This window comes from Dromaius novaehollandiae, chromosome 1, assembly GCF_036370855.1.
Source record: "Dromaius novaehollandiae isolate bDroNov1 chromosome 1, bDroNov1.hap1, whole genome shotgun sequence".
NCBI lineage: Eukaryota > Metazoa > Chordata > Aves > Casuariiformes > Dromaiidae > Dromaius > Dromaius novaehollandiae.
The window spans coordinates 121,737,158-121,758,972 of NC_088098.1; the positions used below are offsets into that span (position 1 = coordinate 121,737,158).

Consider the following 21,815-nt stretch of genomic DNA (forward strand, 5'->3'; position numbering starts at 1 on the left):
TCTCCAAGAACTTCAGGGGAACCTCCGTGCTGCCACTCCTTGGTTATCCCACCCCTGCAGGGGTAAAACTGTGCTAGATGTACTGTAGCTCTCCTTAGAAAGATCAGCATAACCTCCATCAGTGAGCAGGTAGATGTTTTGCTACAGCAACAGTTTTCCCAGTATAGAGAACAAGAGCTGGGATATTGAAAGTGAATAAGGATTTGGTAATGATTGGGCAAGAGGACTTTTTGTAGGTGTATTTACGTCTAGGTGTGTAGAAAAGACTTTTTGCTAGTTTAAAAATGATAAAGATTCATGTCCCCTGGCTGACGCTTTGGTATATCTACAGATGTTTCTAGTGTAGGTCTGGCCTTGGGTTATTACTGCGTTTGTATCTCTCTCGTTCTCTGCTTCTCTACAGAGTTTCTGCTGACCTTCCCCAGCTGTTTAATTTTCAAAAGAGTCTACACATGAAGTATCTGCAAGATATCATGAGGTTGTTTCCACATCTGGATGGATTTTTGCAGGTTCTTTCTCTGATGCAAATGTCACTAACTTGCCCTTTAATGTGAAATGTGACCTATTTAGTCTGTTTTTCCCCTGGTACTTGCCTTGTTCCACAGTAAATAATCCAGGGAATGGTCTGCAGCCATCAATGTGTGGGTATAATGGATCTCAGGGGCAGCAGCAAAGTCTTGAATTTGCTAGGAGCATTTTTCTGTGGTAGAAGTAATCCCTACTCATGTCTCAAGGGGAAGGATGAGGATGTGGGGTCTGATTCTGATTTCCCTTACTCAGGTTTTGTGTTGGAGAAGTCCCTGGACTTTGGCATAGTTTTGATTTAAACAAGAGGTAGTGAGATGAGAATTAAGCCCATGAATTTTAGAGTAGGACAATGTAATAGAATTTCCTTAATGGAACAGAGTCGGTACATAGTGCCAAGAAAGTGCTGAGGCTTCTTCTCATAATTTACCAACACATTTGATTGATGGTACTGTAAGTGAACAAATTTGTGTATTAAATTTAAATTACTATTTTAAAAGTATGTTGCTTGGGAAGGTATTAAAATAAGTCAGATTAGTAATTTCCTACTTGCCAGAAATGTCTTCTGTACTTACAGCTGGGTGTTTTTGAGCAGTAATTAATGACACTCCATCTAAAAAAGTAGCACAGAAAGACATAGAAATATAGTCCTTGCATATAGTTTTTTAATAAAGAAATGGTGCACTTCTTGGCTGCAGGTAGGAAGTATGGACAGAGCTGGTTATGATGCCTTTGTTTAAAAGAGCCAAACCCTGCTTATTTTGTGGCTCAGATTTCAGTAGTTTATAATTTTGCCAAACTTGAGCTGTTTGAGTTTAAGTTTTTTATGTCTCCTATTTGCTATATCAAATTTTCTGAGAAATCTTTGGGCAATTTCAGGCCTGTGGTACATACAGAGCATCATCAGCTATTTTCTGCCCTCAGAAGAGCCTGTGATACAAGAGAAATAGTTCAGCTGTATCTGGAAGGGCAAATCCTGTTCTAATTGCAGTGAGAAGGGAAAGCCCCCTGGGCTCACCCAGGAGCTGAGGCAGGCTCTGTGTGTCTGCTGATGGATGCAGAATTAGGCTAAAATGCCTAGAAACTTCTACGAGTATGTGATGTTTCTGTGAATAGCAAATGAGTATACTACTGGCAATTAAATTTAAATAATCTACCATTTTAATGTACACCTAGAGATATTATTTATCTGAATAAGTTCTCTCTAAGGGTAGGATTTCTAGTCATGGGTTTTTTTTGTGCTGATTTAGACACGCTCTTAAGCATGTGCTCTTATGCTCCTGCTGTAAGTATGAGGTGGGGGAGGCTTGCTTCCTTTAGGATTAATCATAATTTTTTTGAAAATGATAAAACTAAATCTCCCCAGAAAACCTTGTAGAATCCACAAGGAAATGGATAAAACCATCAACAGATATCTCCATTGCTGAGGCCATTAGCAAAACTTTTGGTGATTCAAGGAAGGAGAGCTCCCCGGGTATCTGCATCACATAAAGAGGTCTCCTGAGAGCAGTTTGTTAAACAAGGGGCTGCCCTGGGCTTTGTGCTGCAATCACACAGTAAGGGAAATCCGCTGCTTAAATGAGTGGCTGTTCAAGCCAGTCATGTGTTTTTGGCTGTGAATCTGGTGTATTATTGCAGCACTCAGAGTTTTGCATTCCATAGGAAATCCTAAGAGAGGAATAAACAAAATCCATTTCCTCAGGAGGAAAGGCTGAGCTCTTAGAATTTAATGTGAGATGAAATTAAGAATAAAAAGTTTTGCATTACTTGAAACTTCTGTTTCAATTTTGATTCCTTTTTGTATTCTATTTTTTGTGTGTTGAATTGAGAAAGTTGCTATGTGGTTGTTAAGTTGGTGGTGGATGAATGAAGTCACAGCAACACTGGGAGAGGAAAACTGAAAGGATCCCAGTTATTTTCCATTCAAAAACAAAATAGTTCTAAAGAGAAATATCTGAAAGTCACGACGCTAAATTGAGTCTTGATGTAACTCCAGTCAATAAGGAGACAGTCACTGTGATATTAGAACTGAATGGCCTATCATGCGCATTAATCTTATGGTGAATTCTCTTTGAGGTACAGTCTTCCATTAAATTCCACCTAGGCTACTGAAGCTCCTTGCTACACTGATCATGGACTAGTGACCTAAGGAAAATGAGTTGGGCCAAGTAAACTGGGATAGAAGGTGATCAGAAATTCCTAATATACAGCAGATGGGTGTAAAACAGTCCCTATATTTTAAGAATACAAACTTCTTCAAATGCATAATCTGTTTCTCGTGAAAGACATGTGGCCCAATATAGAAGTTTTAGGTCAACTGATTCAGTTAAAGATTAGCCTCAATATTCTGAAACAGAAGACTATAGTTACTTACAGCCTTTAATTCCTGATAAAGGATTATACTTGGCACCACGCTACTGCTACAGTATAAAATCTCTTGGTTGGTTTGCTAAATTAACCTTTGTAATAGAAAGGCTTCTTATGTGTTTCCAGTCAAAAGAAAAGACAGTTTTGAGTTTGTAGCAACTGAAATACCAATGATTGGGATCATGATCTAAAATTAATAGTTTTTTCTATTTCTTTTTAAATTATGTTCTTGTACTGTTTCGCAAATGAGTTGGGGAGCTGTGTCGCACTCTTATTTAAGTCTTGTGTATAAGATACTTAAAATGGAAATCTCCAACAGAGGGGTAGAAACAAATACTGGTAATGAGGGGGAAGACAATACAATTAAAAGGTAATCTGTTTATCATTTGTGAAATGGTATTTGGTAAAGTGGTGGCTTTAATGGCTGTAATTTTCAATCTTGCAGTCATATGTAGTGAGAAGAATGACTTCAATTTTAGGTGATGGTATGTGTGCTGGAAGTATATTTTCAGATAATGATTCTGTGTTTGACGTTATATCTCTCTTAGTATTTATGACTGGCCACATTCTTTATACTCTGCCATAAATATGTGCAGTATTTACTATCCTGATCCTGCTGCTCTTGATGAACTGACTGTTATGAAACTCTTACAAGAATCCTATATGCTGGAAATCTGGGTCAGAACAAACCTATACAGTAGAAATTGGTGTCACAGAACGTTACTGTGTGATGTTCTGTTGTTTTGAAAAGCTTTGTGGGGCAGGCAGAGAATACAGACAAACACCCATGAATACACCATGGTTAGCTGCACTACATGTGGGACCCAGAGAACGAAACTCTAGCCCTGCTGATGTTAATGGCAGTTCAACTCGGCCAGCTTTTGACCAATGTGGGAAAGAGTTTTCCAACTGCATGGAATTTGTGTGTGTGGTGGGTGTATGCATAATACATGCAATTGGTTGTGAGGTCTGATGTTCCTTACAGATCTAATAGGCCTGGGAGACAGCAGATGTTCATTAGGCTTGGGGGATAGTTTGAAGGACCTTGTCTCTATAGAACCTATTTAGTAAATACTGTCATGTTTGAAAGGTCTCTTCCTTGCCCCTTTCTTTTGAATCCTGATTTCCAAAAAATAGTGATATTGGCACAAGGACAAGGTTGTTAGACCTTGGCATGGGTGTCATGGATTTCTCTCTTCTAAATAGCTGATCCTTTTCGTAGATTCTCTTTGCTCTGTGAATAGGCAATCTGAATGCTGTTTTCCTACCTGTAATATCTCAGTAGCTTCCAAACGAGCTGTTTCATTGAGGTCCAGGATAGGATTTTGGCCTATTCAAAAAACAAACAAAAAAGACACTTAACAAACTGTTATTTTGATATATATTTTAATATATATGATCAGATATGTTTCCCAGCATATTTGCCATGAAAAAAAAGTACTTTCCTCCTAACCTGGGGAATGCTTGGAGAAGAGTTTTGGCTGTGGATTAGGGAGGTCCTGTGTCAGCATGGTGTTAATGTTCTTGGTGCAAAAGTGTGCTCTCTGTGGGATTAAAAGAGCATGAACTGAGACTAGAGAAAAGAAGAAAAATTAAAGAGAATGCTAAGTGAATATGAAAGGAGAACAAGGAATGATGGGATTAGGAAGAAAAAGAAATTAGTAGAAGAGATTTGTTTTCTAGGTGTTTGCAGACAAGGTGATTTTTCACAGGATTTCAACTTTCCAGCTAGAACCTATACTAATGAAATCACAGCAGTGGGATAGCTTACACATGGCATATAAATGCTGCCTGTATATACCAATATGACAAAACGGATTACTAAAGACCAGCACTGCATGTAAACGGATCTTCTGCTCCTCCATTTTTTGGTGTCATTTAATTATAGAAACATTCTCAGCATAACGCAGGATTCTTTTTGACACCTTGTATTTTTTTTACAATTAGAGTTTAACTAAAGCAATTGGTCATTTAACTGAAGCCAGCAAGCAGATAAATAGATGGGAAAGAGATTTTGAAAAGTTTAAATGCCAGCCATGCGCACACCTTCCCCACCCAGTCTTCACCCCATCCATCTTCTAGAGATCACTGAAGGAAAAAGACTTTCTCAAAATCCAAAGAACTGGAGAAGATGAATTTGTGAATCATCATTATAGTTGATAATGAAAATCCAATTAACCAATGATGTTCTGGAACCAACAATTTCTATGTTACTGCACTTCAGTTTTCTAGATGTCAGCTAACTAAATGTCAACCATTTGCTTGTTTTACTTGCCAAAAAATTTAGTAAGTTTTATCTAGATAGATTTCTTAAATTCAGTAAAATGCCTCTGCTCATTGCTTAGAAATTGTATACCAGAGGTCTTGAATTCCTGTGCAGGAGAGCGGAAGTGTTAGATTGCAGCATGCCTTAAGATGGGAATCATGCAAGACAAGATGAATTCTCACTGGTATCCAATTTGCATACACCCACAGAACCATGGATTTCAGGGCTTTAAATTAGGGTTTACCAACAAAGGTAATTTATTCAGGAATAAAGCAGGATATTTAAAGTCGGTGTGGTGGTTATTCTAGAACAGCTCTGCCTGAGGACGTGCTTATCATGGCATGATCTTCTGAAGTGGATTAATCTAGATGAGAAAAAAAAGTTCTTAATTTGGAACAAGCATTTCCCTGGGAGTTATTTTTACAGAGTTATTGTGGTCTGCCTCCCTGCCTAGACAAGCCCTTGGAGTTCCACATAGGGTGAGCTCTTATCATAAGAGGATGAAGCAGGATTCTCTTTTCCTGTGTGTCTCCTTTTGCTGTGTTTCTTGTGATGTCTCTTCCAGTGGGGAATAAACAGAAGAATAGGGCTTTGCCTTGGAGATAATGGCTGTTGCTGTCCAAGAAATTATTGTTTTGTTGAGAGGGAAGCACTCTGGCACTGGAGATGCAGAGACTGCAGGGAGCTCTGCTTCACGCCTGTGGAGTTCCGTTAGCTGTGGAATATTAAGTATTGTAATTGAAATGGCAGCATCCCAGCAAAATACTCCAAGACACACAGAAAATGGCAGCAAGGCTTCTTAGCCCTGTTAGAAAATTTCCCTCGAGTGAATCAAGAGTGCGTGCTTATAAATGGATTCCCATAATCCTGCTATGCTAGTTGTGTAGTGGAAGGAGGTTGCTGTTCCCACTCAGAATTTGGCTTTTGATAGTCATTACAGTGTGCTGATTTAACATCAGCCTCTCAGTAGGTACCCACTAAAGCCACTTTGTCATCATTGTTTAGCAGAAATAAACTTATATTTTCCACCAGACCTGACCATGAAGGGTCACTGTTCAATGAACTTTTCTCTCTTCTTTCAGGTTACAAGACCCTTTTGAAAGGGATTTCAGGGAAATTCAGCAGTGGAGAGCTTGTTGCAATTATGGGCCCTTCTGGCGCTGGGAAGTCGACACTCATGAACATTCTGGCAGGATACAGGTCAGTAACAATGAAAATCCCGAGTAAGATGAGGACCCTCTAGGCTGATGGTTCTTTGGAGACAACAGCAGAAGAAATCATATCAGAAGAAATCTTACCTAGTGTTTGTAGAAAACAAGTAATTCACAGAGTTCAGATTAGATTCTTACTGTTTATATTTTTCTGTTTTTCCTGTTCTGGACACTTAACGACGTATCTTTTAACAAGCCAGATGCAAGAACAGGAAGCAATTTCAAGCCCCAGAACCAAAAAGATGCTTCCTTTTTAGCTGTGTAATAAATCTGGCTCAATGTCTTATGTCTGTGATATTTTAAAATTGGGTTTTATAGGCGCTTGAAATAATGGTCCTTTTTATCAACACTTTCAAAAGTTGAAGTCTTCTGCATGAAACCGCAATGGGTGAAGTGGCTGTGGTTCATCTTCCTGAACCTGCTATTCTGTGGCTAAATACAGGGTGGCTCTGTGTTCTTGGCCTCTGGTCGTAAGGAACAAGACAAGTAATCTACAAAAAGTCACTTGAATGACTTGATATCTTTTCAGATGTTCATATAAGGCAGCACACATTTTGTACTAACCTGGATTAAAATTTTCATCATAATTGCATGAAGCCTCTCATGAAAGAGAGCATTTACAAAATAAGTTCATTTCTATCCACAGTGTCAGTTTTATTCTATACTGGGCAGTAATTACCAAAGTAATTACTTAAGACTTCAACAAACTGAGGCCTGTGGCAAACAATTGAAAGCAATATTCACCCGATTATTTTGTTTGTTCATTTCAGAGAGACGGGAATGAAAGGAGAAATTCTCATCAATGGACAGCCTCGTGACCTGCGCTCTTTTCGCAAAGTCTCCTGTTACATCATGCAAGATGACATGCTTCTTCCTCATCTTACTGTCCAAGAAGCTATGATGGTGAACATTATTTCTGGCTCTAATTTACTTTGGGGTGTGGGATAACAGAAAATCTCCATTTGTGCATCACACGTTCTTACTTCTAGTGGTGCCACTAGATGTTGACTATTTTTAATCCCAATGAATGAAAGTGCCTGGACTTTGATGATGCCTTCAGTTCCATTTCAGGCTTATGCTTCTGTGGGTTGTCTGAGCTTCTTTTGCTTTATGGTTTTCAATATGTGACTAGCATTATGATTTGGAAGAAAATTTAAGACTGTATACTCCATAGACTTCCCAAAGAATGGAGCCTGCAATTCTGTACAGAACAAGCCTTTGTAGAGACATCTTTTTTCTTGGATGGTGGCTGAGTGACTGACAATAACCTTTACATCTCCCTTTCTGTCTGTCTTCCATGCTCTAACTGTAAAGCGCTATTTTGACATTAAGCCTGGGCCATCTGCTGCTTCTACTCTTTTGTGTCTTTTCTTTGATAAAGGCATTGTATAAAATCTCTTCCAGCTCTTCATAGGAAAACAACAGGAACAGAATAAGCCAGAGACTTAAAGGCAACAGAAAGTCTTCTCCTTGTCATTTGCCCTAGTGTCAAGAGGTTTACTAATTGCCAGCTTGAGTGATCAGTCTAGAAGCGCTTGTTGCTCAGTTTGAGAAAGGAGCTGTTCCCTCTCAGAGGATATTATCTTTTGATAAGGCTAAGGTTGTTCGTACTGTATGCCACCATCCATTCACAAATTTTGAAGAGATCACCATAGTCTTGTCTATGCTTTATGTGGCTACCTTCCAGTAAAGCCTCTTTTCTGTGAGGAACTTTTTCCTTTACATGAACACTATAGTCAGAATCCCGTAGGACTGCTTTTGTACAATTGGGCCCAGATTCACTCTGTCTAAATGAATCAATCAAGGCTCTGATAAAAAATAATTCCTTAACAGTTTAATTGTTTCTAATAACAATTAATCAGAATGTTTTGTGGAGCTATCTCTTAGGACAGCAGATGGCATTCACAAGATTATTTCTGTACTCTTTTGTTCATGTCTCGGGGAATGAGGGGGCTTTTTGGTATCCTCATGTTGTGTATGAAGCACAGAGAAACTGTGATTCTAGCATTGCCTAGGAAGTTAGTGGCAATGTGACAAAATGAGTCTGCTCTCTTCCTCTCAACTTCTTTGACTTGCAGAATGGCTTTTCTTTCTAGTATGACTTTATCAGATGCTTGAGTGATTGCGTAAGTCAGCATATATTCAGTCACCGACTGCGCAGGCATACATGATGCTTGTGATTTGAACATTATAGATCAACTCAACCGTTTAATTTCCCTTCTGGGTTAGAAGAAATTGTTTAAGTGATATATTGGGATGTTGTGCCTGAGACGCCCACTGAAACTGATTGCCATGCTCTAGATCAGTTCAAAGTTAAATTCCTTTATATTCCATTCCAGGTATCTGCTCATCTGAAACTTCAAGAGAAAGATGAAGGAAGAAGGGAAATGGTATGTATACTGTCCTCCAAATAGAGATTTTTTGGGGGTACCAAATAGGTCCATGAAATAAGCTCTGTGAAGGTGACATTTTTATCTAACATTGAACTGCATTAAACTTGTAATGATGGAATAAATCATAACCTCAAAATTGGCAGATATCATTATGAGGGAATGAGTAGTACAATCTCTATGAAAGTAGTGTTCAGTATGCCTGAAGCTGAGACCGAACGAGTAATTGTAAAAGTTGTATTCAAATGAATTCACGGATTTTTAGGATACTTTTTAATGCATGTTAGCACTTGGATTCTCTTACATGTGTATCTGAGGGCTCAGGCATTCTCATGTGTGGCCAGGTAGGTCAGTTGTGTCCAGCAACAGTGCCTAGCTGTGGAGTTCGTATTTCCGAGGATTCATGAAAAAGTTCAGTAGTTCTTGTAATTGCTGCAGCAACTGGTGTGCTCATATTTGAAAGCATTAATCTTCATGGCTATGCTGGTGGGCAGAAAGAATGTGCTATGTGATCATATTGTTCAGCTGGGTAAGTCAGTGCAATTACAGTGAAGATGCAGGCTAATATGTTTTGAAGCTACACTGGGTGGGCAAGGTGTGGACAAGTAGGAAACCAAGCTAAAACATGCACCTATGTTGTCTGAAGCACCAGGAATGAGAGTTGCACACTTTGTTCTTGGGCATTTATTGGACTGTCCTGCTTCTGGCTGTGACTGGCCCATGGCCTTCCTGAGCAGGAGACAAGTCCTGGTGTGTTTTTACCCATGGAGGCCTATAAGCCAGCTGGACCTGTACTGAGAGGAGCCTCACTAAGAAGCATGCTCTCTCACCCATTTAAGTGGCATGATTCCTCCCCATCATGTGCTCTGACACAGGACTGTCTTTTTAAAGAAAATACTTGGAGGTGTGCGGCCAGACAAAATGACTTCCGACATGCTAGCGTGTGTGTGAGATGGCTTTCTCAACCAAGTTTCATTAGCTCAGTTATACTTAAAAGGATTGGAAATGAGCCCTTTCTGCATCTATAGGCAAAGCTTAAGAAATCTGGGCCTTTGTATTACTGAGGACACTCAGAGCTCAGGTGTTTACCTCTGCTCGGGCAGAGTTACCAGAGCATGCCTAAGCATGTGAGAGGAACAGCTCAGTGCTGCACAGTGTGTTTCAAAACAAAATATGACTGGGGAGGGGGAGGATTATGCCTGCAGCTAAAAACAGAAAAATCATAGCGCTGACGAAAGCAGAGATGGTTCAGGTTGTTGAAAGATTCAAGAAAAGTGGAACTGTAGCTCAGAAGGTGTTTGGGTTTGTTTTTGCTAATTTCAGGCTGTGTTTCAGTCCTGCATAAGACAACACCAACAAGGAGAATAATTATGGTCTCTCTTACTCTGCCTTTTCAAGGGGGAGGCCTCTAGGTATGTGAGGGTTGTGCTGAGGTCTAATGGGGTTTGTGCAATAGTATGGCTTCATGGCTAAAATTGTGATTTTCCTTTCCAGAAAATTGATGGCTAATTCTGCCTTTGCTGTTGACTTGTATGTTACTCTGAACAAGTCTTTTAGTCTTTCCATGACTCAGATGTCCCATCAATAAAAACGGAGTTACTATTGGTGTAAAAGGCTCCCAACATTTGTGCTATACTTACTCCTGTGAACTTCAAGTTTGGGGCTTTTCATGACTTTTCAGAGAGTTACTTTTCCTAAATAGAAAGAAGGGACCAGTTTTTCATTTCAGTGCATTTTGTGCTTCCAAAGCCATACACTGAGGAGACCCTCCGGGGCAAAAACAGTGCAGGGGACAGGGCTCAGCTGAAATCGAGGTCTGCGGGAGGGAGGAGGCCCTGTGAGTGGGAATGGAGTATGGCTGGCCCTGCGTGAATTGAAATCGTAGCTGGAGAGGAGCAGTTAGGGGGCAATTCAGAACATCTTATTCTGACTTATTATCTGAAGCTCTTTCCTGAGGAGATTGCCTCTCTTTGGATAAGAGGGCCTAGGGTAATTTAGGTGACACAGTTATTCAAGCTGGTGACATGGGACCTAGAGCCTTGCTGAGATAGTTTCCCATCCCCCATTTCTCCTGCCAAGAGATTTCACGCGGGTTTCCTGGCTTGTCTGCAGTGTACACAGGAAAGCTGTGGCTTATATGGGCAGTTCTGGGAGGAGCTCTGTTTCAGGAATGCAAGAGGCTTCCTGATCTTCCCCAGATGCCAGATTTGCATGTTCATATGCATCTCACTGAGGCCTGAACTTGACTTGTTGGACTTACCGTTTCAGAGGAGTCTCTTACTCTGTTAAAAGATGCCTCTAGCAGTAGCTGGCATGTGATTCTTAAGCTGAATTTTATAAAGGTGAAGGAAAAATTGCTTCTGAGCCACCCGGTGAAATGTACGTCCCTTGCCCTAAATGTGAAATATATGGCAGCTCCAAAGATGCAGCAGCTGTTTTGATGCCTGTCTTGTCTGTATTTATTTCCTAATTGTGCCTATATTAGGGGCAGCAAAAGCTATGTGGACTTGTTAAAACAACCATAAGGAGTGAATTTGGCTGATCCAGGTGTACTTTTCTTTTTGGAACATCCTAAATTTGTTCAGTCTTGGAGAATCTGAAAATCGGAATTCTAGAGAGGGAAACTTACAGGAATCAACATATGTTTGGTAGCATAGGATTGCTTTGATTCACTCAAATATATTTTTAATAAGCTAAACAGATTTTATATTGGAGAATATGTTTGTTTCAAGTCAGTGGTTACATTTATTTGTGCCTTAAAAGTCTTAATTCATTTGCACCTTAATAAGTTAGGCCAGCAAACCAATTCATTTATTCATGTTATCAGTGTAATTACAAATAGCTCTTTGAGGAAAAGATTGTCTCGAATGCATTTGTACAATACCTATTAGAAATGCAGTCATTTCCTGGTTAGTACTGCTGGGCTGTGTTGGAATAAATCATTTATTTTATTGCTGTAAATTGTAAGGTAAATGTTTATCATAGATAAATTTTATGAATATATGTATTCATGTGAGCAAGATTACAGATGCTTGTTTAAAGCAGTCAGGAACAAGTGAAAAATCTCCAGTGAACCAGACCTCATATTCCTTGTTTTAATTTCTGCAACTTAGGGAGATTGGCCGAGCTTGTGCTGCCCATGTACCATAATGTCCAGAAGTCTGCTCCTTCTTAGAGATAAAGAGAAGGAAGTAGTTGGGTTATTCCCCCTGAGAACCAGAGTTGCTGTTTGATTTTTCTTTTTTTCTCGACCAAGAGAGGTAAACACCTGCAGCTCCTGGAAATCAAAGTCAGGACAAGTGCAGCATCAGGCCCTGGCTCCTCTAACCAATTTTCACCACCTTTTCAGAAAACTGTCTCTGTCCAAACAATTACTACATTAACAAATGACAGACGACTACTCCTACGCTTCAATGAAGTGTTAAATGTGTGGGCTTCCATATTGCCTTTGTTTTTATAAATACATATTTTTTTCTTCGCCTAAGCAATTTAACCTGGAATCAGCTGTGTTTATGTCGGTGGTTCCACTGATGCCAAAAAACTCCTTTCCTCATAAAGGGGTGCAAGACCAGATCCCCAATCACTGAAACAGAAAATTCATAGCAGCTGGGATTGTTCTTTTGGTCCAAAGACCCTGGAACAGACTGTGCCCTTCAGGAGACTGTGCCCTGTGGAAATCCCAGACATCTGAAAGTACATATTACAACTGAATTGGCCCTGAGAAGAATGAAAGCACCTAAAATCAATGGCTGCATTTGAAGGGCAGACTTTGAAGAACGGATATTAGGTGAAAGTAGGTCTTTACTCTGCAGACACTGCTGATTTTTATTACACAGTTCTGCATTCCCTTGTAAATACAGCCTAGAAATTTCATTGAAAGAAGCCTGTTGGTTTCACTGTATAATAACTGTTCACATACTGCACAGCTCTTTTGATGTCTGAGTCAAATCGAAGGGGTACTATTGAAGAACTGGTTTTCACTTAATTTTCACAAGAAAGGATTCCTACTGAGACAGGCCATGTAGGAAGGACAAGTAGAATTTGGGTCAAAATGGTAAATGCCAGGCTCTTAAGCCCCGCTGAATCTAAGGCCTAGCTTTCCTCTTTCATTGTATGGAAAAAGGCTCCAGTATCTAGATGGTTAGACAAAGTCAGTGGCTAGTTTAGATTCTCCATGAAAATCAGTGATACAGTAAAGAGACTCTTCTTTTGCGCTAACAAATGTAAATGACATGCATTGTTTTGTTTCCTTTAGGTAAAGGAAATACTGACGGCCCTCGGTTTGCTCACATGTGCCAACACGAGGACTGGGAGTCTTTCTGGAGGCCAGAGGAAGCGTCTTGCCATTGCTTTGGAGCTGGTGAACAATCCTCCTGTCATGTTTTTTGATGAACCAACCAGGTACTTCAAGGCCAAAAATTAAAGATAAACCAATATTGCTCTATATGGTAGAACAATGCACGGAAAAGTTATTCACCTTTAAATTCTTGGAAGAGCCTCATTTTTTTATTGCCTGTAAGTGCTCGATCAGCCCCCAAGAATAACTTGATTTAGGCTCAGTTAGTGCCCTGGGTTACTGCTGTAACCTCCAGACCATAGACCTATAAATAATTAAGGGAGACAAAAACTGAAAGAGGAAGGAAGATAGAGAGGAAGTTGTTTTCAGGTTATGGCATGTGAATTTTCTTTTTCCAGCAAAGATAGCTCATGAATATAAGGTTTTCTAAGACTGACTTTTAATAAAGAATGTAACCCACCTAGGATTAAATTCTGTGATCAGTCCAGAGGAAGCTGGGAGAGCTATGAGTATGTATCTATTCACTGAAGTAGGGAGCATCTTTAATCTATAGTCCTAAAATGTAGAAGCCCCTTAAGGCAGCTTTGAGAATACTCCTATTTTTCATTCTCAGGCATGCTTCCAACTTAATTAAAAGGGTGATGGAGAAATACAAGCATAAGGTTGACATGTGATAAAATTAAGCTGCTACAGAGACAATTTATAAAAAGAGAATAGTGAGAGACTAAAGGATCAGATACATGTGCTAGTTTCCAGTGGTGCCTGTGGAACTGTTGATCTAACAAACTTCTTCTTTCCTTTCATTCAGTGGCTTGGATAGTGCATCATGCTTTCAGGTTGTCTCTTTGATGAAGGCTTTAGCCCAGGGGGGCAGGTCCATCATCTGCACGATTCACCAGCCCAGTGCTAAACTGTTTGAGTTGTTTGATCAGGTATTATTCTCAGACTCTTTCTCTTTAAGTATGGGTTAGGTAGGTTATACTCTCAAGACTGCCCTCTGTAGGCAAAGACATTAATAATTCTAGTCTGTGGTTCCAAATCAAATAAATAAATTTCAGTAAATTAGAGCAAAATATACTTTTTATTTGTTTTCTTCTTCTATGCCTCTTTGTATTATATAAATATAAAGCTGATCTGTTTGCAAGGTCACGATTATCACACTTGCAATTTTCATGTCCATGCCCACTACCACTCCTGGGGACGCGGCTCTCAATAAAGTAAATGAGAGGTAATTTAAGAGCAAGAGAACTTTAGTGTAAATGTCTGCCATGTTGCTAGTGCATATTCTCCTCCTAGCTACACAGGTGTAAATTTGCCAAAGTCTATTCATGCAAAATAATAATAATTGAAATGAAGTCAGTTGGAGATCTTTTCTCCAACCTAACAACAGGATGTGTACTGTGCGTGTTTAGGTTAGATTTAAATCTTGTTAATCTTGTTAGGAGATTTAAATTAGAGCTGCGAGAGCTTAGAGAAAACCTACTATACCATAGGTGAACAAGCCCTTGCAGATTGCCAGTCTGGCAGGGAGGTTTATTTAAAGTCAATAGTGTGGCTGAAAGCAAGAATAATCAAACTATTTCCTATTGCTCTGCTCTATATTTATAAATACGTATAAATTATGTGTATGTGTACTCCATCTCTCCCTCCATTCCTACATTCACTAGCCTCGTTTCCCAGCCAAAAATATCCATAATGTATGGAAATTAGATGGCTCAGTTTTACAGTTTCTTGCCTCCTGCTAGCATGTGTCTAAGGCTGGAATTAATCTGTTTCTGTGTTAGGGTGCTGTTAGTGCTGGAGGGAATGTTTGCAGAACTCAAATCTTGAGCATTTCTAATATTCTGCACATTTTCCATCAGCTGTAATTCCATGCAAAGGCAATTCCAAGTGGTGACAAATCTCTCCAAGTTGTTTTGCCCACAGGGCAAGAAGAGGTCATTGGGTTCATCGATTGCTGCCATACAGATAGCAGGTTCAAATATTTTGATAGTATTTCATTTTTTTCTTTTTTTTGGTCTTGTTTTTCAGCTCTATGTTTTAAGTCAAGGTCAATGCATTTACCGTGGGAAAGTATTAAACCTTGTCCCTTACTTGAGAGATTTGGGTTTAAATTGTCCAACCTACCACAATCCAGCAGATTTTGGTAAGGAAAATGTGAATAATGTTTTTTTTTGTGCTTTTGATTGGCATCTTCAGGGAAATGGGAACATCCATACATATGTGTGCGTGTACATATATTTTCCAAAATCTAAAACAAAATTAATCCAATCTTTTCTCAGTAATTTGAATGTCACCTAGTGGTAAAGTTTAGTGAATATTTCCCTCTGACAGATGTCTAGGTATGGGAAATGAAAGAATATATTTTTGTGTTTCATATTAATTAATCTTAAAGTCTTTACAAAGTGACTCCAATATTCCTGTTTTTTTTATGAGCAATACTGCTGTGTTATCTTACTGCTAAGAGCATGTTTTTTTCTTCCACTGCTGTTTCTTAATTCCAAAGGAGCAGTGGGGACCACAAAAAGAGATCTTTGTGCTTTTGATTACCAAGGAAATCAAGTATTCACTTCATTTTCTCTAAAAAAGATTCATTTATCTAGGAGGATGAACAGAACTCTCTAAATTTTTTTGGAAAAACGCATATAAATTGTGTGTGTGTGTGTGCGCGCACACGTGCACATATATATTTATATGTGTCATTTTAAAGGATGTTTTAAACAAAACTCTTCTTTCTGTCAACGCTACAGGGTCAAGGGAACCCAACAATAAGGGCTGTAACTAATCAGTGGTATAAACCCGTAACTCACCTTCTCTTTTGTGTAGTTATGGAAGTCGCTTCTGGTGAGTACGGAGACCAGAACAGCCGGCTGGTCAGGGCAGTACGGGAGAGGATATGTGACACAGACTACAAGAGAGATGTTGGTGAGAACGAGTTGAACCCCTTCCTCTGGCACCGGCCTTCTGAAGAGGTATTTTGTGTATAGCAAGTAATGGGTATGGCTTGAGTTTGGGAGAGAGAGGAAGAGAATTTAAATCCTTTGTCAATGGGGAAGGTTTCTGGGTACGTTCAGATGCTGAGAGTGGGTTTTGTGAATGAAAACTAAGATTCTGCAAAGAAAGGAGTTTATTCTTTTATGTGTTTCCGCTAGGATTCGTCCTCCACAGAAGGCTGCCACAGCTTCTCTGCCAGCTGCCTAACCCAGTTCTGCATCCTCTTCAAAAGGACTTTTCTCACCATCATGAGGGATTCAGTAAGACTACCTTTATAATACTTCGGTAGCTAAAAGATCTGTTCAGTTGTTTGGGAGGTAGCGTAATATGCCTAGAAGTTCCTGTCCGCAGCCCACGCATGAAGATTGTCCAGAGCTTTAAAGAGACTGATCTTTCAGTCTCGCTGTTAATTGCTGCTGCTTTAATTGTGAACATTTTTGTTTAGTGGAACTCTGAAGTGTCCGGGAAAAAAAGACAAAGCCTGAAACCCCTTTGTGCTGTCGTGTCATACATACAGTTATTTATCGTAATACAAACTGAGTGTAAAGATGCACTGATATACCACAAAATTCCTGGTTGCAAAAAGTTCAGGATGGCACAGAGTTAATTTCAGTGTGATGTGAAGTTAATATTTAAAATTCTCTTTTTCCTGGTGAAACAGAAAATCAATAGAAAAATTATTTTGATTCTCTCAAAAGGAAACACTTATGTTTACATGCATTTAAAATCAAGATTCAACTATCATAATGAAACTCTTTCATGCCCAAGAAAAAAATGTCCCTCACCTTTTTCTTAAAAAAAGCCACCTTCCTCCCCCACAAATCCCAAACCCTACACATTTGACGTAATTTCATTAAATGTTTTGGTTGTCTCAGTTTGCATTAACAAAATGCAAAGAGACACTTCTCTTTTTACTAAGGAAAGCTTTTCTTATCTCTGAGTAGCTCAATTGTTTGTGGATTTAAGAGAGGGGAGTACTTGCACTGTTTCAGTGGTGAGCCTTCTTTGAAACTCGTGAGTTAAGGAGATGAGCTTCCTCAGCTAGACATTACATGCTCACCTTAAGGGACTCACCAGTGTGCAGTGTAAATAATACTGGTTGGCCAAGCGCTGTTCTTAGTGGCAAATTTGCAGTTTAATAAATTTGAGGAGGGTTTTTCTGCTGCTTTTTTCCTACATTTTGAAAGGTATCCTGTGCTTTACATGACAGGGGAAAAGACAGTATATGCATCAATATATACATTAATTTGATATACCTGCCCATGGAAAAGGGGAAAACCAGGCACACTATATTGGGTGCTATAATAAAAGCAATTAGGTGTTTTCCCCACTGCTCTGACTGGGAAGATACGGTGGAACCTTGCTGTTCTAATGGTTAGGAAGCATCTTCCTATTTCCAGACTATGTGCCCATTTGTTGTTTTGCCAGAGCATTTATCTTAAATTGTTCTTCTCCCTTGCTGCTCTTTTACATTACAGAGCAGTTGTCATTTCAAAGCTTAATTAAGTTGTTGAATTTTGCCCTCTTCTATTCTAGAATAGCTTGCACATCTGGTTTAGTACCAAATACTTAGTCAAAAATAAATTAACATGCTCATGTAATCCAAAGCATACATACAGTTTCACATTCTCCACATTGCTCAACTAGGAGTTCAGATCTCTCTGCTCTACATGGAGAACAGCTCTTAGAGGTGTTCAAACACTAGCCATTGGATCATACAGTGCTCTCTTCTTTTCCACCAAGGGGCAAGTGTAACTCCTTTTCTGACACATAGATGGAAGAACAGGGTAGTTTTTAAGTAAAGATTTTTTTTCCTGCTTAACTCTGAAGACTTGCAATTATTCCATGTTTTATTCTTCCTTCTGTTCTTCCATACCTCTTGTAGGAATACCGAATTGCGGAGAAGGCGCAAAAGGCTAATTTATACCTGATTAAGTTAGTTTGGTCTGTAGAAGCCTGAAATACCCTTTCTGCCTCACTAAATAGCTTTTTCTGCCCTGGGAAGTCTATCTTTTAGTCAGGGAGAAAGTCTGCTTTGCCTGATGAATGAGGGCCAATGACTCCATGATGTTGTCAGACAGTAAGATTCCCGGTTGCAGCATTTGCAGCTACTGCCTTTGGCTGAAGGAAGAAATTCTCTGCACTATAGGCCTTGTGCCTGCTCACACTGGGAAGCTCATTAGTGTACATTCTTCTTAGCAGAAGCCCAGTTTGCTAATAGACCATTTCTGTGTAAGTTCTTTTGGATATACTTACTGTTTTTCTGCAAGCTGCATATCTCATTTAACTCATATTTGCCATGGTTGTTGAGCCCAGTCATCCTGATTAGAAAGACTACTCTTTCCTTGCTTGTAGGTCCTGACGCACTTGCGTATCACCTCACACATTGGAATCGGACTGCTCATTGGCTTGCTCTACTTAGGGATTGGCAATGAAGCTAAGAAGGTTCTCAGCAACTCTGGCTTCCTCTTTTTTTCCATGTTGTTTCTTATGTTTGCTGCGCTCATGCCAACTGTCCTTACATGTGAGTACTGGTCACACTGGTAAATTAATGGGCAAAGAGATTGCAACAATGTGGGAGGAGAGAGGGTTGTAATGTGCCTGTCTCATGTAAGGTAACATTTGACTTGTGCTTCCACTTTTAAGACAAGTGTGAGATAAATCTTGCACTCACTAAACTGCTGTATAGAGGTAAACAGAGATTTATCCAGTGTTCCCCCCCAGTTAGGCCAGTGTTTCTCAACGCTGACAGTTCACTGTTACAATCCTGGACTGGAATTTCCTCTTTTGCTAAGGTGCGAGTGCTACTCAACTGTGTCATGCTTGTGGTGGGTCTTGGTCTTGGAGGAACTGTGATAATTTCCCTAGGACTTTTAATTCATGACTGCCCACTTGTGGTCATCGTAATCATGTGTTGTTAGAAACAAGTCCTGCAGTATGGACTGTTCCATACTTCCTCTGGGAGGGCTGTTATTTTGGATTCCCTGCCCAATGAAAGGGAACAATTTCTTGATTCTTTAAGCTTTGACACCATTTTTATTTCAAAAGGCCTCTTCAAGCAAGGTTGAGATGATCTGAGTAACCTGGTAAATATTGTAAACAGTGAGCAACTCTCAGGGCTGACCTCTTACATTTCAGTACATATCATTCAAACGGGTCTGTCAAAGGACTGAGAGCACAATCCCGCTGTGGGACTACAGCAGCTCAGGATTGGAAATGGATAAACTATGTTATTTTGTGCAAGAATGTTACACACTGACAACGTAACTTGTCTTACTAATTTGTATTCTCCGTAGTTCCTCTTGAGATGGGAGTGTTTCTTAGAGAGCATCTGAACTACTGGTACAGCCTGAAAGCCTACTATCTTGCTAAAACCATGGCTGATGTTCCTTTTCAGGTATATGCTCTACTCTTCAATAAAACAAGAACCATTTAAATTCTTGCCAGGAGGATCAGTATTGGTATTTTGTCCATCTGAACAGAAACTGTTCATACATGTGTGCTGAAGCTTCAGGTCCAAATCAAAACATCATTAGAAATAAATGGCACAACTTCACAAAAGCCTAGGCTTGACCCAAGTGTTTTTTTAATAAACAAATGAGCATCTTTGGTTTTGTGGATTGTGCGGATGGGGCATTGACAAAGGCTGTGAGTGGGATGTATTTCTGACAATCTGTGGCAGATGTATTCATTCTCCTCAGCTGAATGCCATTCCTGTCAGGTAACATGCAAAGGCTGAGAGCTGTTGATTAACTAGCAGATAATGCTTCCTCTGTGTTTTTATCTCACTGAGAGTAACAAGGAATGTTTCACTCTAATGAACTGACTGCATGTGTATCTCCTTGCAGATCATGTTTCCTGTAGCTTACTGCAGCATTGTGTACTGGATGACCTCGCAGCCATCTGATGCACTCCGATTTGTCCTCTTTGCGGCCTTGGGAACCATGACGTCCCTGGTGGCTCAGTCACTGGGTCTTCTGATAGGTGCAGCCTCTACATCCCTCCAGGTACTGATGGGTGTTTTGGGGTCTCATGGGAACCCTGCTATCTCCTAGCACTGGTTACTTGCTGTGACTGCTGCTGTGTCTCTAAGGCAGTTGTGGGGAGATAACAGGCAAAAGGTTCTCTTGGTGCTTGGTGCTTCCCATTAGCATGAACTTAAACAGCATGTACACCCAGTAAATGTGAGGCAATACAGTTCTTCCCCCATTTGAGTGGTGCTGTGCAGGCCCCTGCTTGAGTGGGCTGTCACTTGCTATTCATCCCAGGCTGAGCAGGTCCTAGAATCTGCAGGGCTGGTGCATTTCTGTGCACCTACCAAGTGGAGGAGGTAGGCCATGAATATCTGTAGCTGTGGTCAGGACAGAATTCTTCCATACACATAGAAGGAGAAAGTTGCAGCAGGCAAGGTGAAGGGAGGTTTGCCCAGAAATCAAACCATCTGCAGAGGGAGGGAGAGAGGCAGCTCATGATGTGACTGGCACATTGGAAGCTGGCCATGTAACTCCATCCTGCTTCCTGGCAGTAGTGGCGGAGAAGTGATAAATCCACAGCGGGGCTCTGTTTTGTACTGCGTGTGATAGCAGATGATATTGACATTATTATGCTCTGATACTATCAAAGTTTCTGCAGTACTAGTCTTGGGTCCTGCTCTGTGCCATCCTGTGGAGACCAGCACAGCCCTGTTCTGTGACCCTTGTGTTTCCACTCTCCCCAGAAATACCCATACAGCCCTCTGCTCTGGAGGGGCTGTAGAGAAGAGAGGATGGAGTCTGGCCAAGATCTGTCTTCCCTACCAAAGCCCCTCCAGCTGGTGATGCTCCTTATTCTCTTCAGAAATTTTTAGGACCAAATGAAGCTGCTATCCATGTGGGGTTAATGGGGAGGGAGATCTGAGAGGGGAGTGGGTGAGGGGCATAATATTTAACAAGAAGAGTCTCATACATAGAGAAGTGAGGGAATCCCAGTGCCCATCTTGTTCTGCAACCTTCACTGTGAGTTCAGGTCCCTCAAAGGACAAATTCCCGCACTGTAGAGAGGTCAGCTAGAAGCAGGGTTTTAGGGACAGGAGAGAGACCCCCTTTCTTCCACTCACAGCCTCTAACCACTTCCCTCCCCAAGAAACCTTGTCCAAAAAATTCAGCAAGTTCATGGTATTTGGAACTGTGATAATTTGGGGGAGTAGCATTATCAGAAGGATTTGAATGGCATTGCTCCCTGCTGCCTAGGAGAGCAGATTTCCACCGCTTCTCTGGGTTTGGCACAGAACAGAGGATTTGCCACAAAGAAAGCCTGCTCCTTTAAAGACTGGTTTCCTCACTGGAGGTCAAGACATTAGGTGGAAGAGCAAATTAATTTCTAGTTACTTCTCTGGCTGTCTGACAGGAGGCTGTTCCTTACCTTCCCAGGTGGCCACTTTTGTGGGCCCAGTTACTGCCATTCCGGTGCTTCTGTTCTCCGGGTTTTTTGTCAGCTTTGATACCATTCCAACGTACCTCCAGTGGATGTCCTACATTTCCTATGTCAGGTACTGCTAGAGAGGCCATTAACCTCCCATCTTCAAAATGTTGCTTGTTTGCTTTTGCTTGCTTGCTTGTTTGGGTATTTTGGGTGCTGAAGAGACTGTGTTCACAGCATATTCTTTACAGTGTAAACATACATATAATGTAAAAGAATACCATGCTATCTCACAGTATTTTATACTGTATGTGATGTGAAATTAATAGGAACGTTCAGTATTAATCATCTGTCACTAGTCCAGGTCA

At 40.3% G+C, this 21,815-nt stretch overlaps 1 protein-coding gene across 2 annotated transcripts in view; it reads left to right on the plus strand.

Moving 5' to 3' along the window:
• Positions 1-21,815, plus strand: part of ABCG1 (ATP binding cassette subfamily G member 1) — a 62,096-nt gene that overhangs the window by 29,719 nt on the left and 10,562 nt on the right. For both annotated transcript variants that reach the window (XM_064525441.1, XM_064525446.1), the window contains 12 exons: positions 6,241-6,358; positions 7,140-7,272; positions 8,709-8,759; positions 13,015-13,160; positions 13,865-13,988; positions 15,088-15,202; positions 15,883-16,028; positions 16,209-16,310; positions 18,406-18,574; positions 19,347-19,447; positions 19,899-20,057; positions 21,459-21,577. In XM_064525441.1, coding sequence (XP_064381511.1) covers positions 6,241-6,358; positions 7,140-7,272; positions 8,709-8,759; positions 13,015-13,160; positions 13,865-13,988; positions 15,088-15,202; positions 15,883-16,028; positions 16,209-16,310; positions 18,406-18,574; positions 19,347-19,447; positions 19,899-20,057; positions 21,459-21,577 — 1,483 coding nt within the window. The remainder of the gene's footprint in view (positions 1-6,240; positions 6,359-7,139; positions 7,273-8,708; positions 8,760-13,014; positions 13,161-13,864; positions 13,989-15,087; positions 15,203-15,882; positions 16,029-16,208; positions 16,311-18,405; positions 18,575-19,346; positions 19,448-19,898; positions 20,058-21,458; positions 21,578-21,815) is intronic.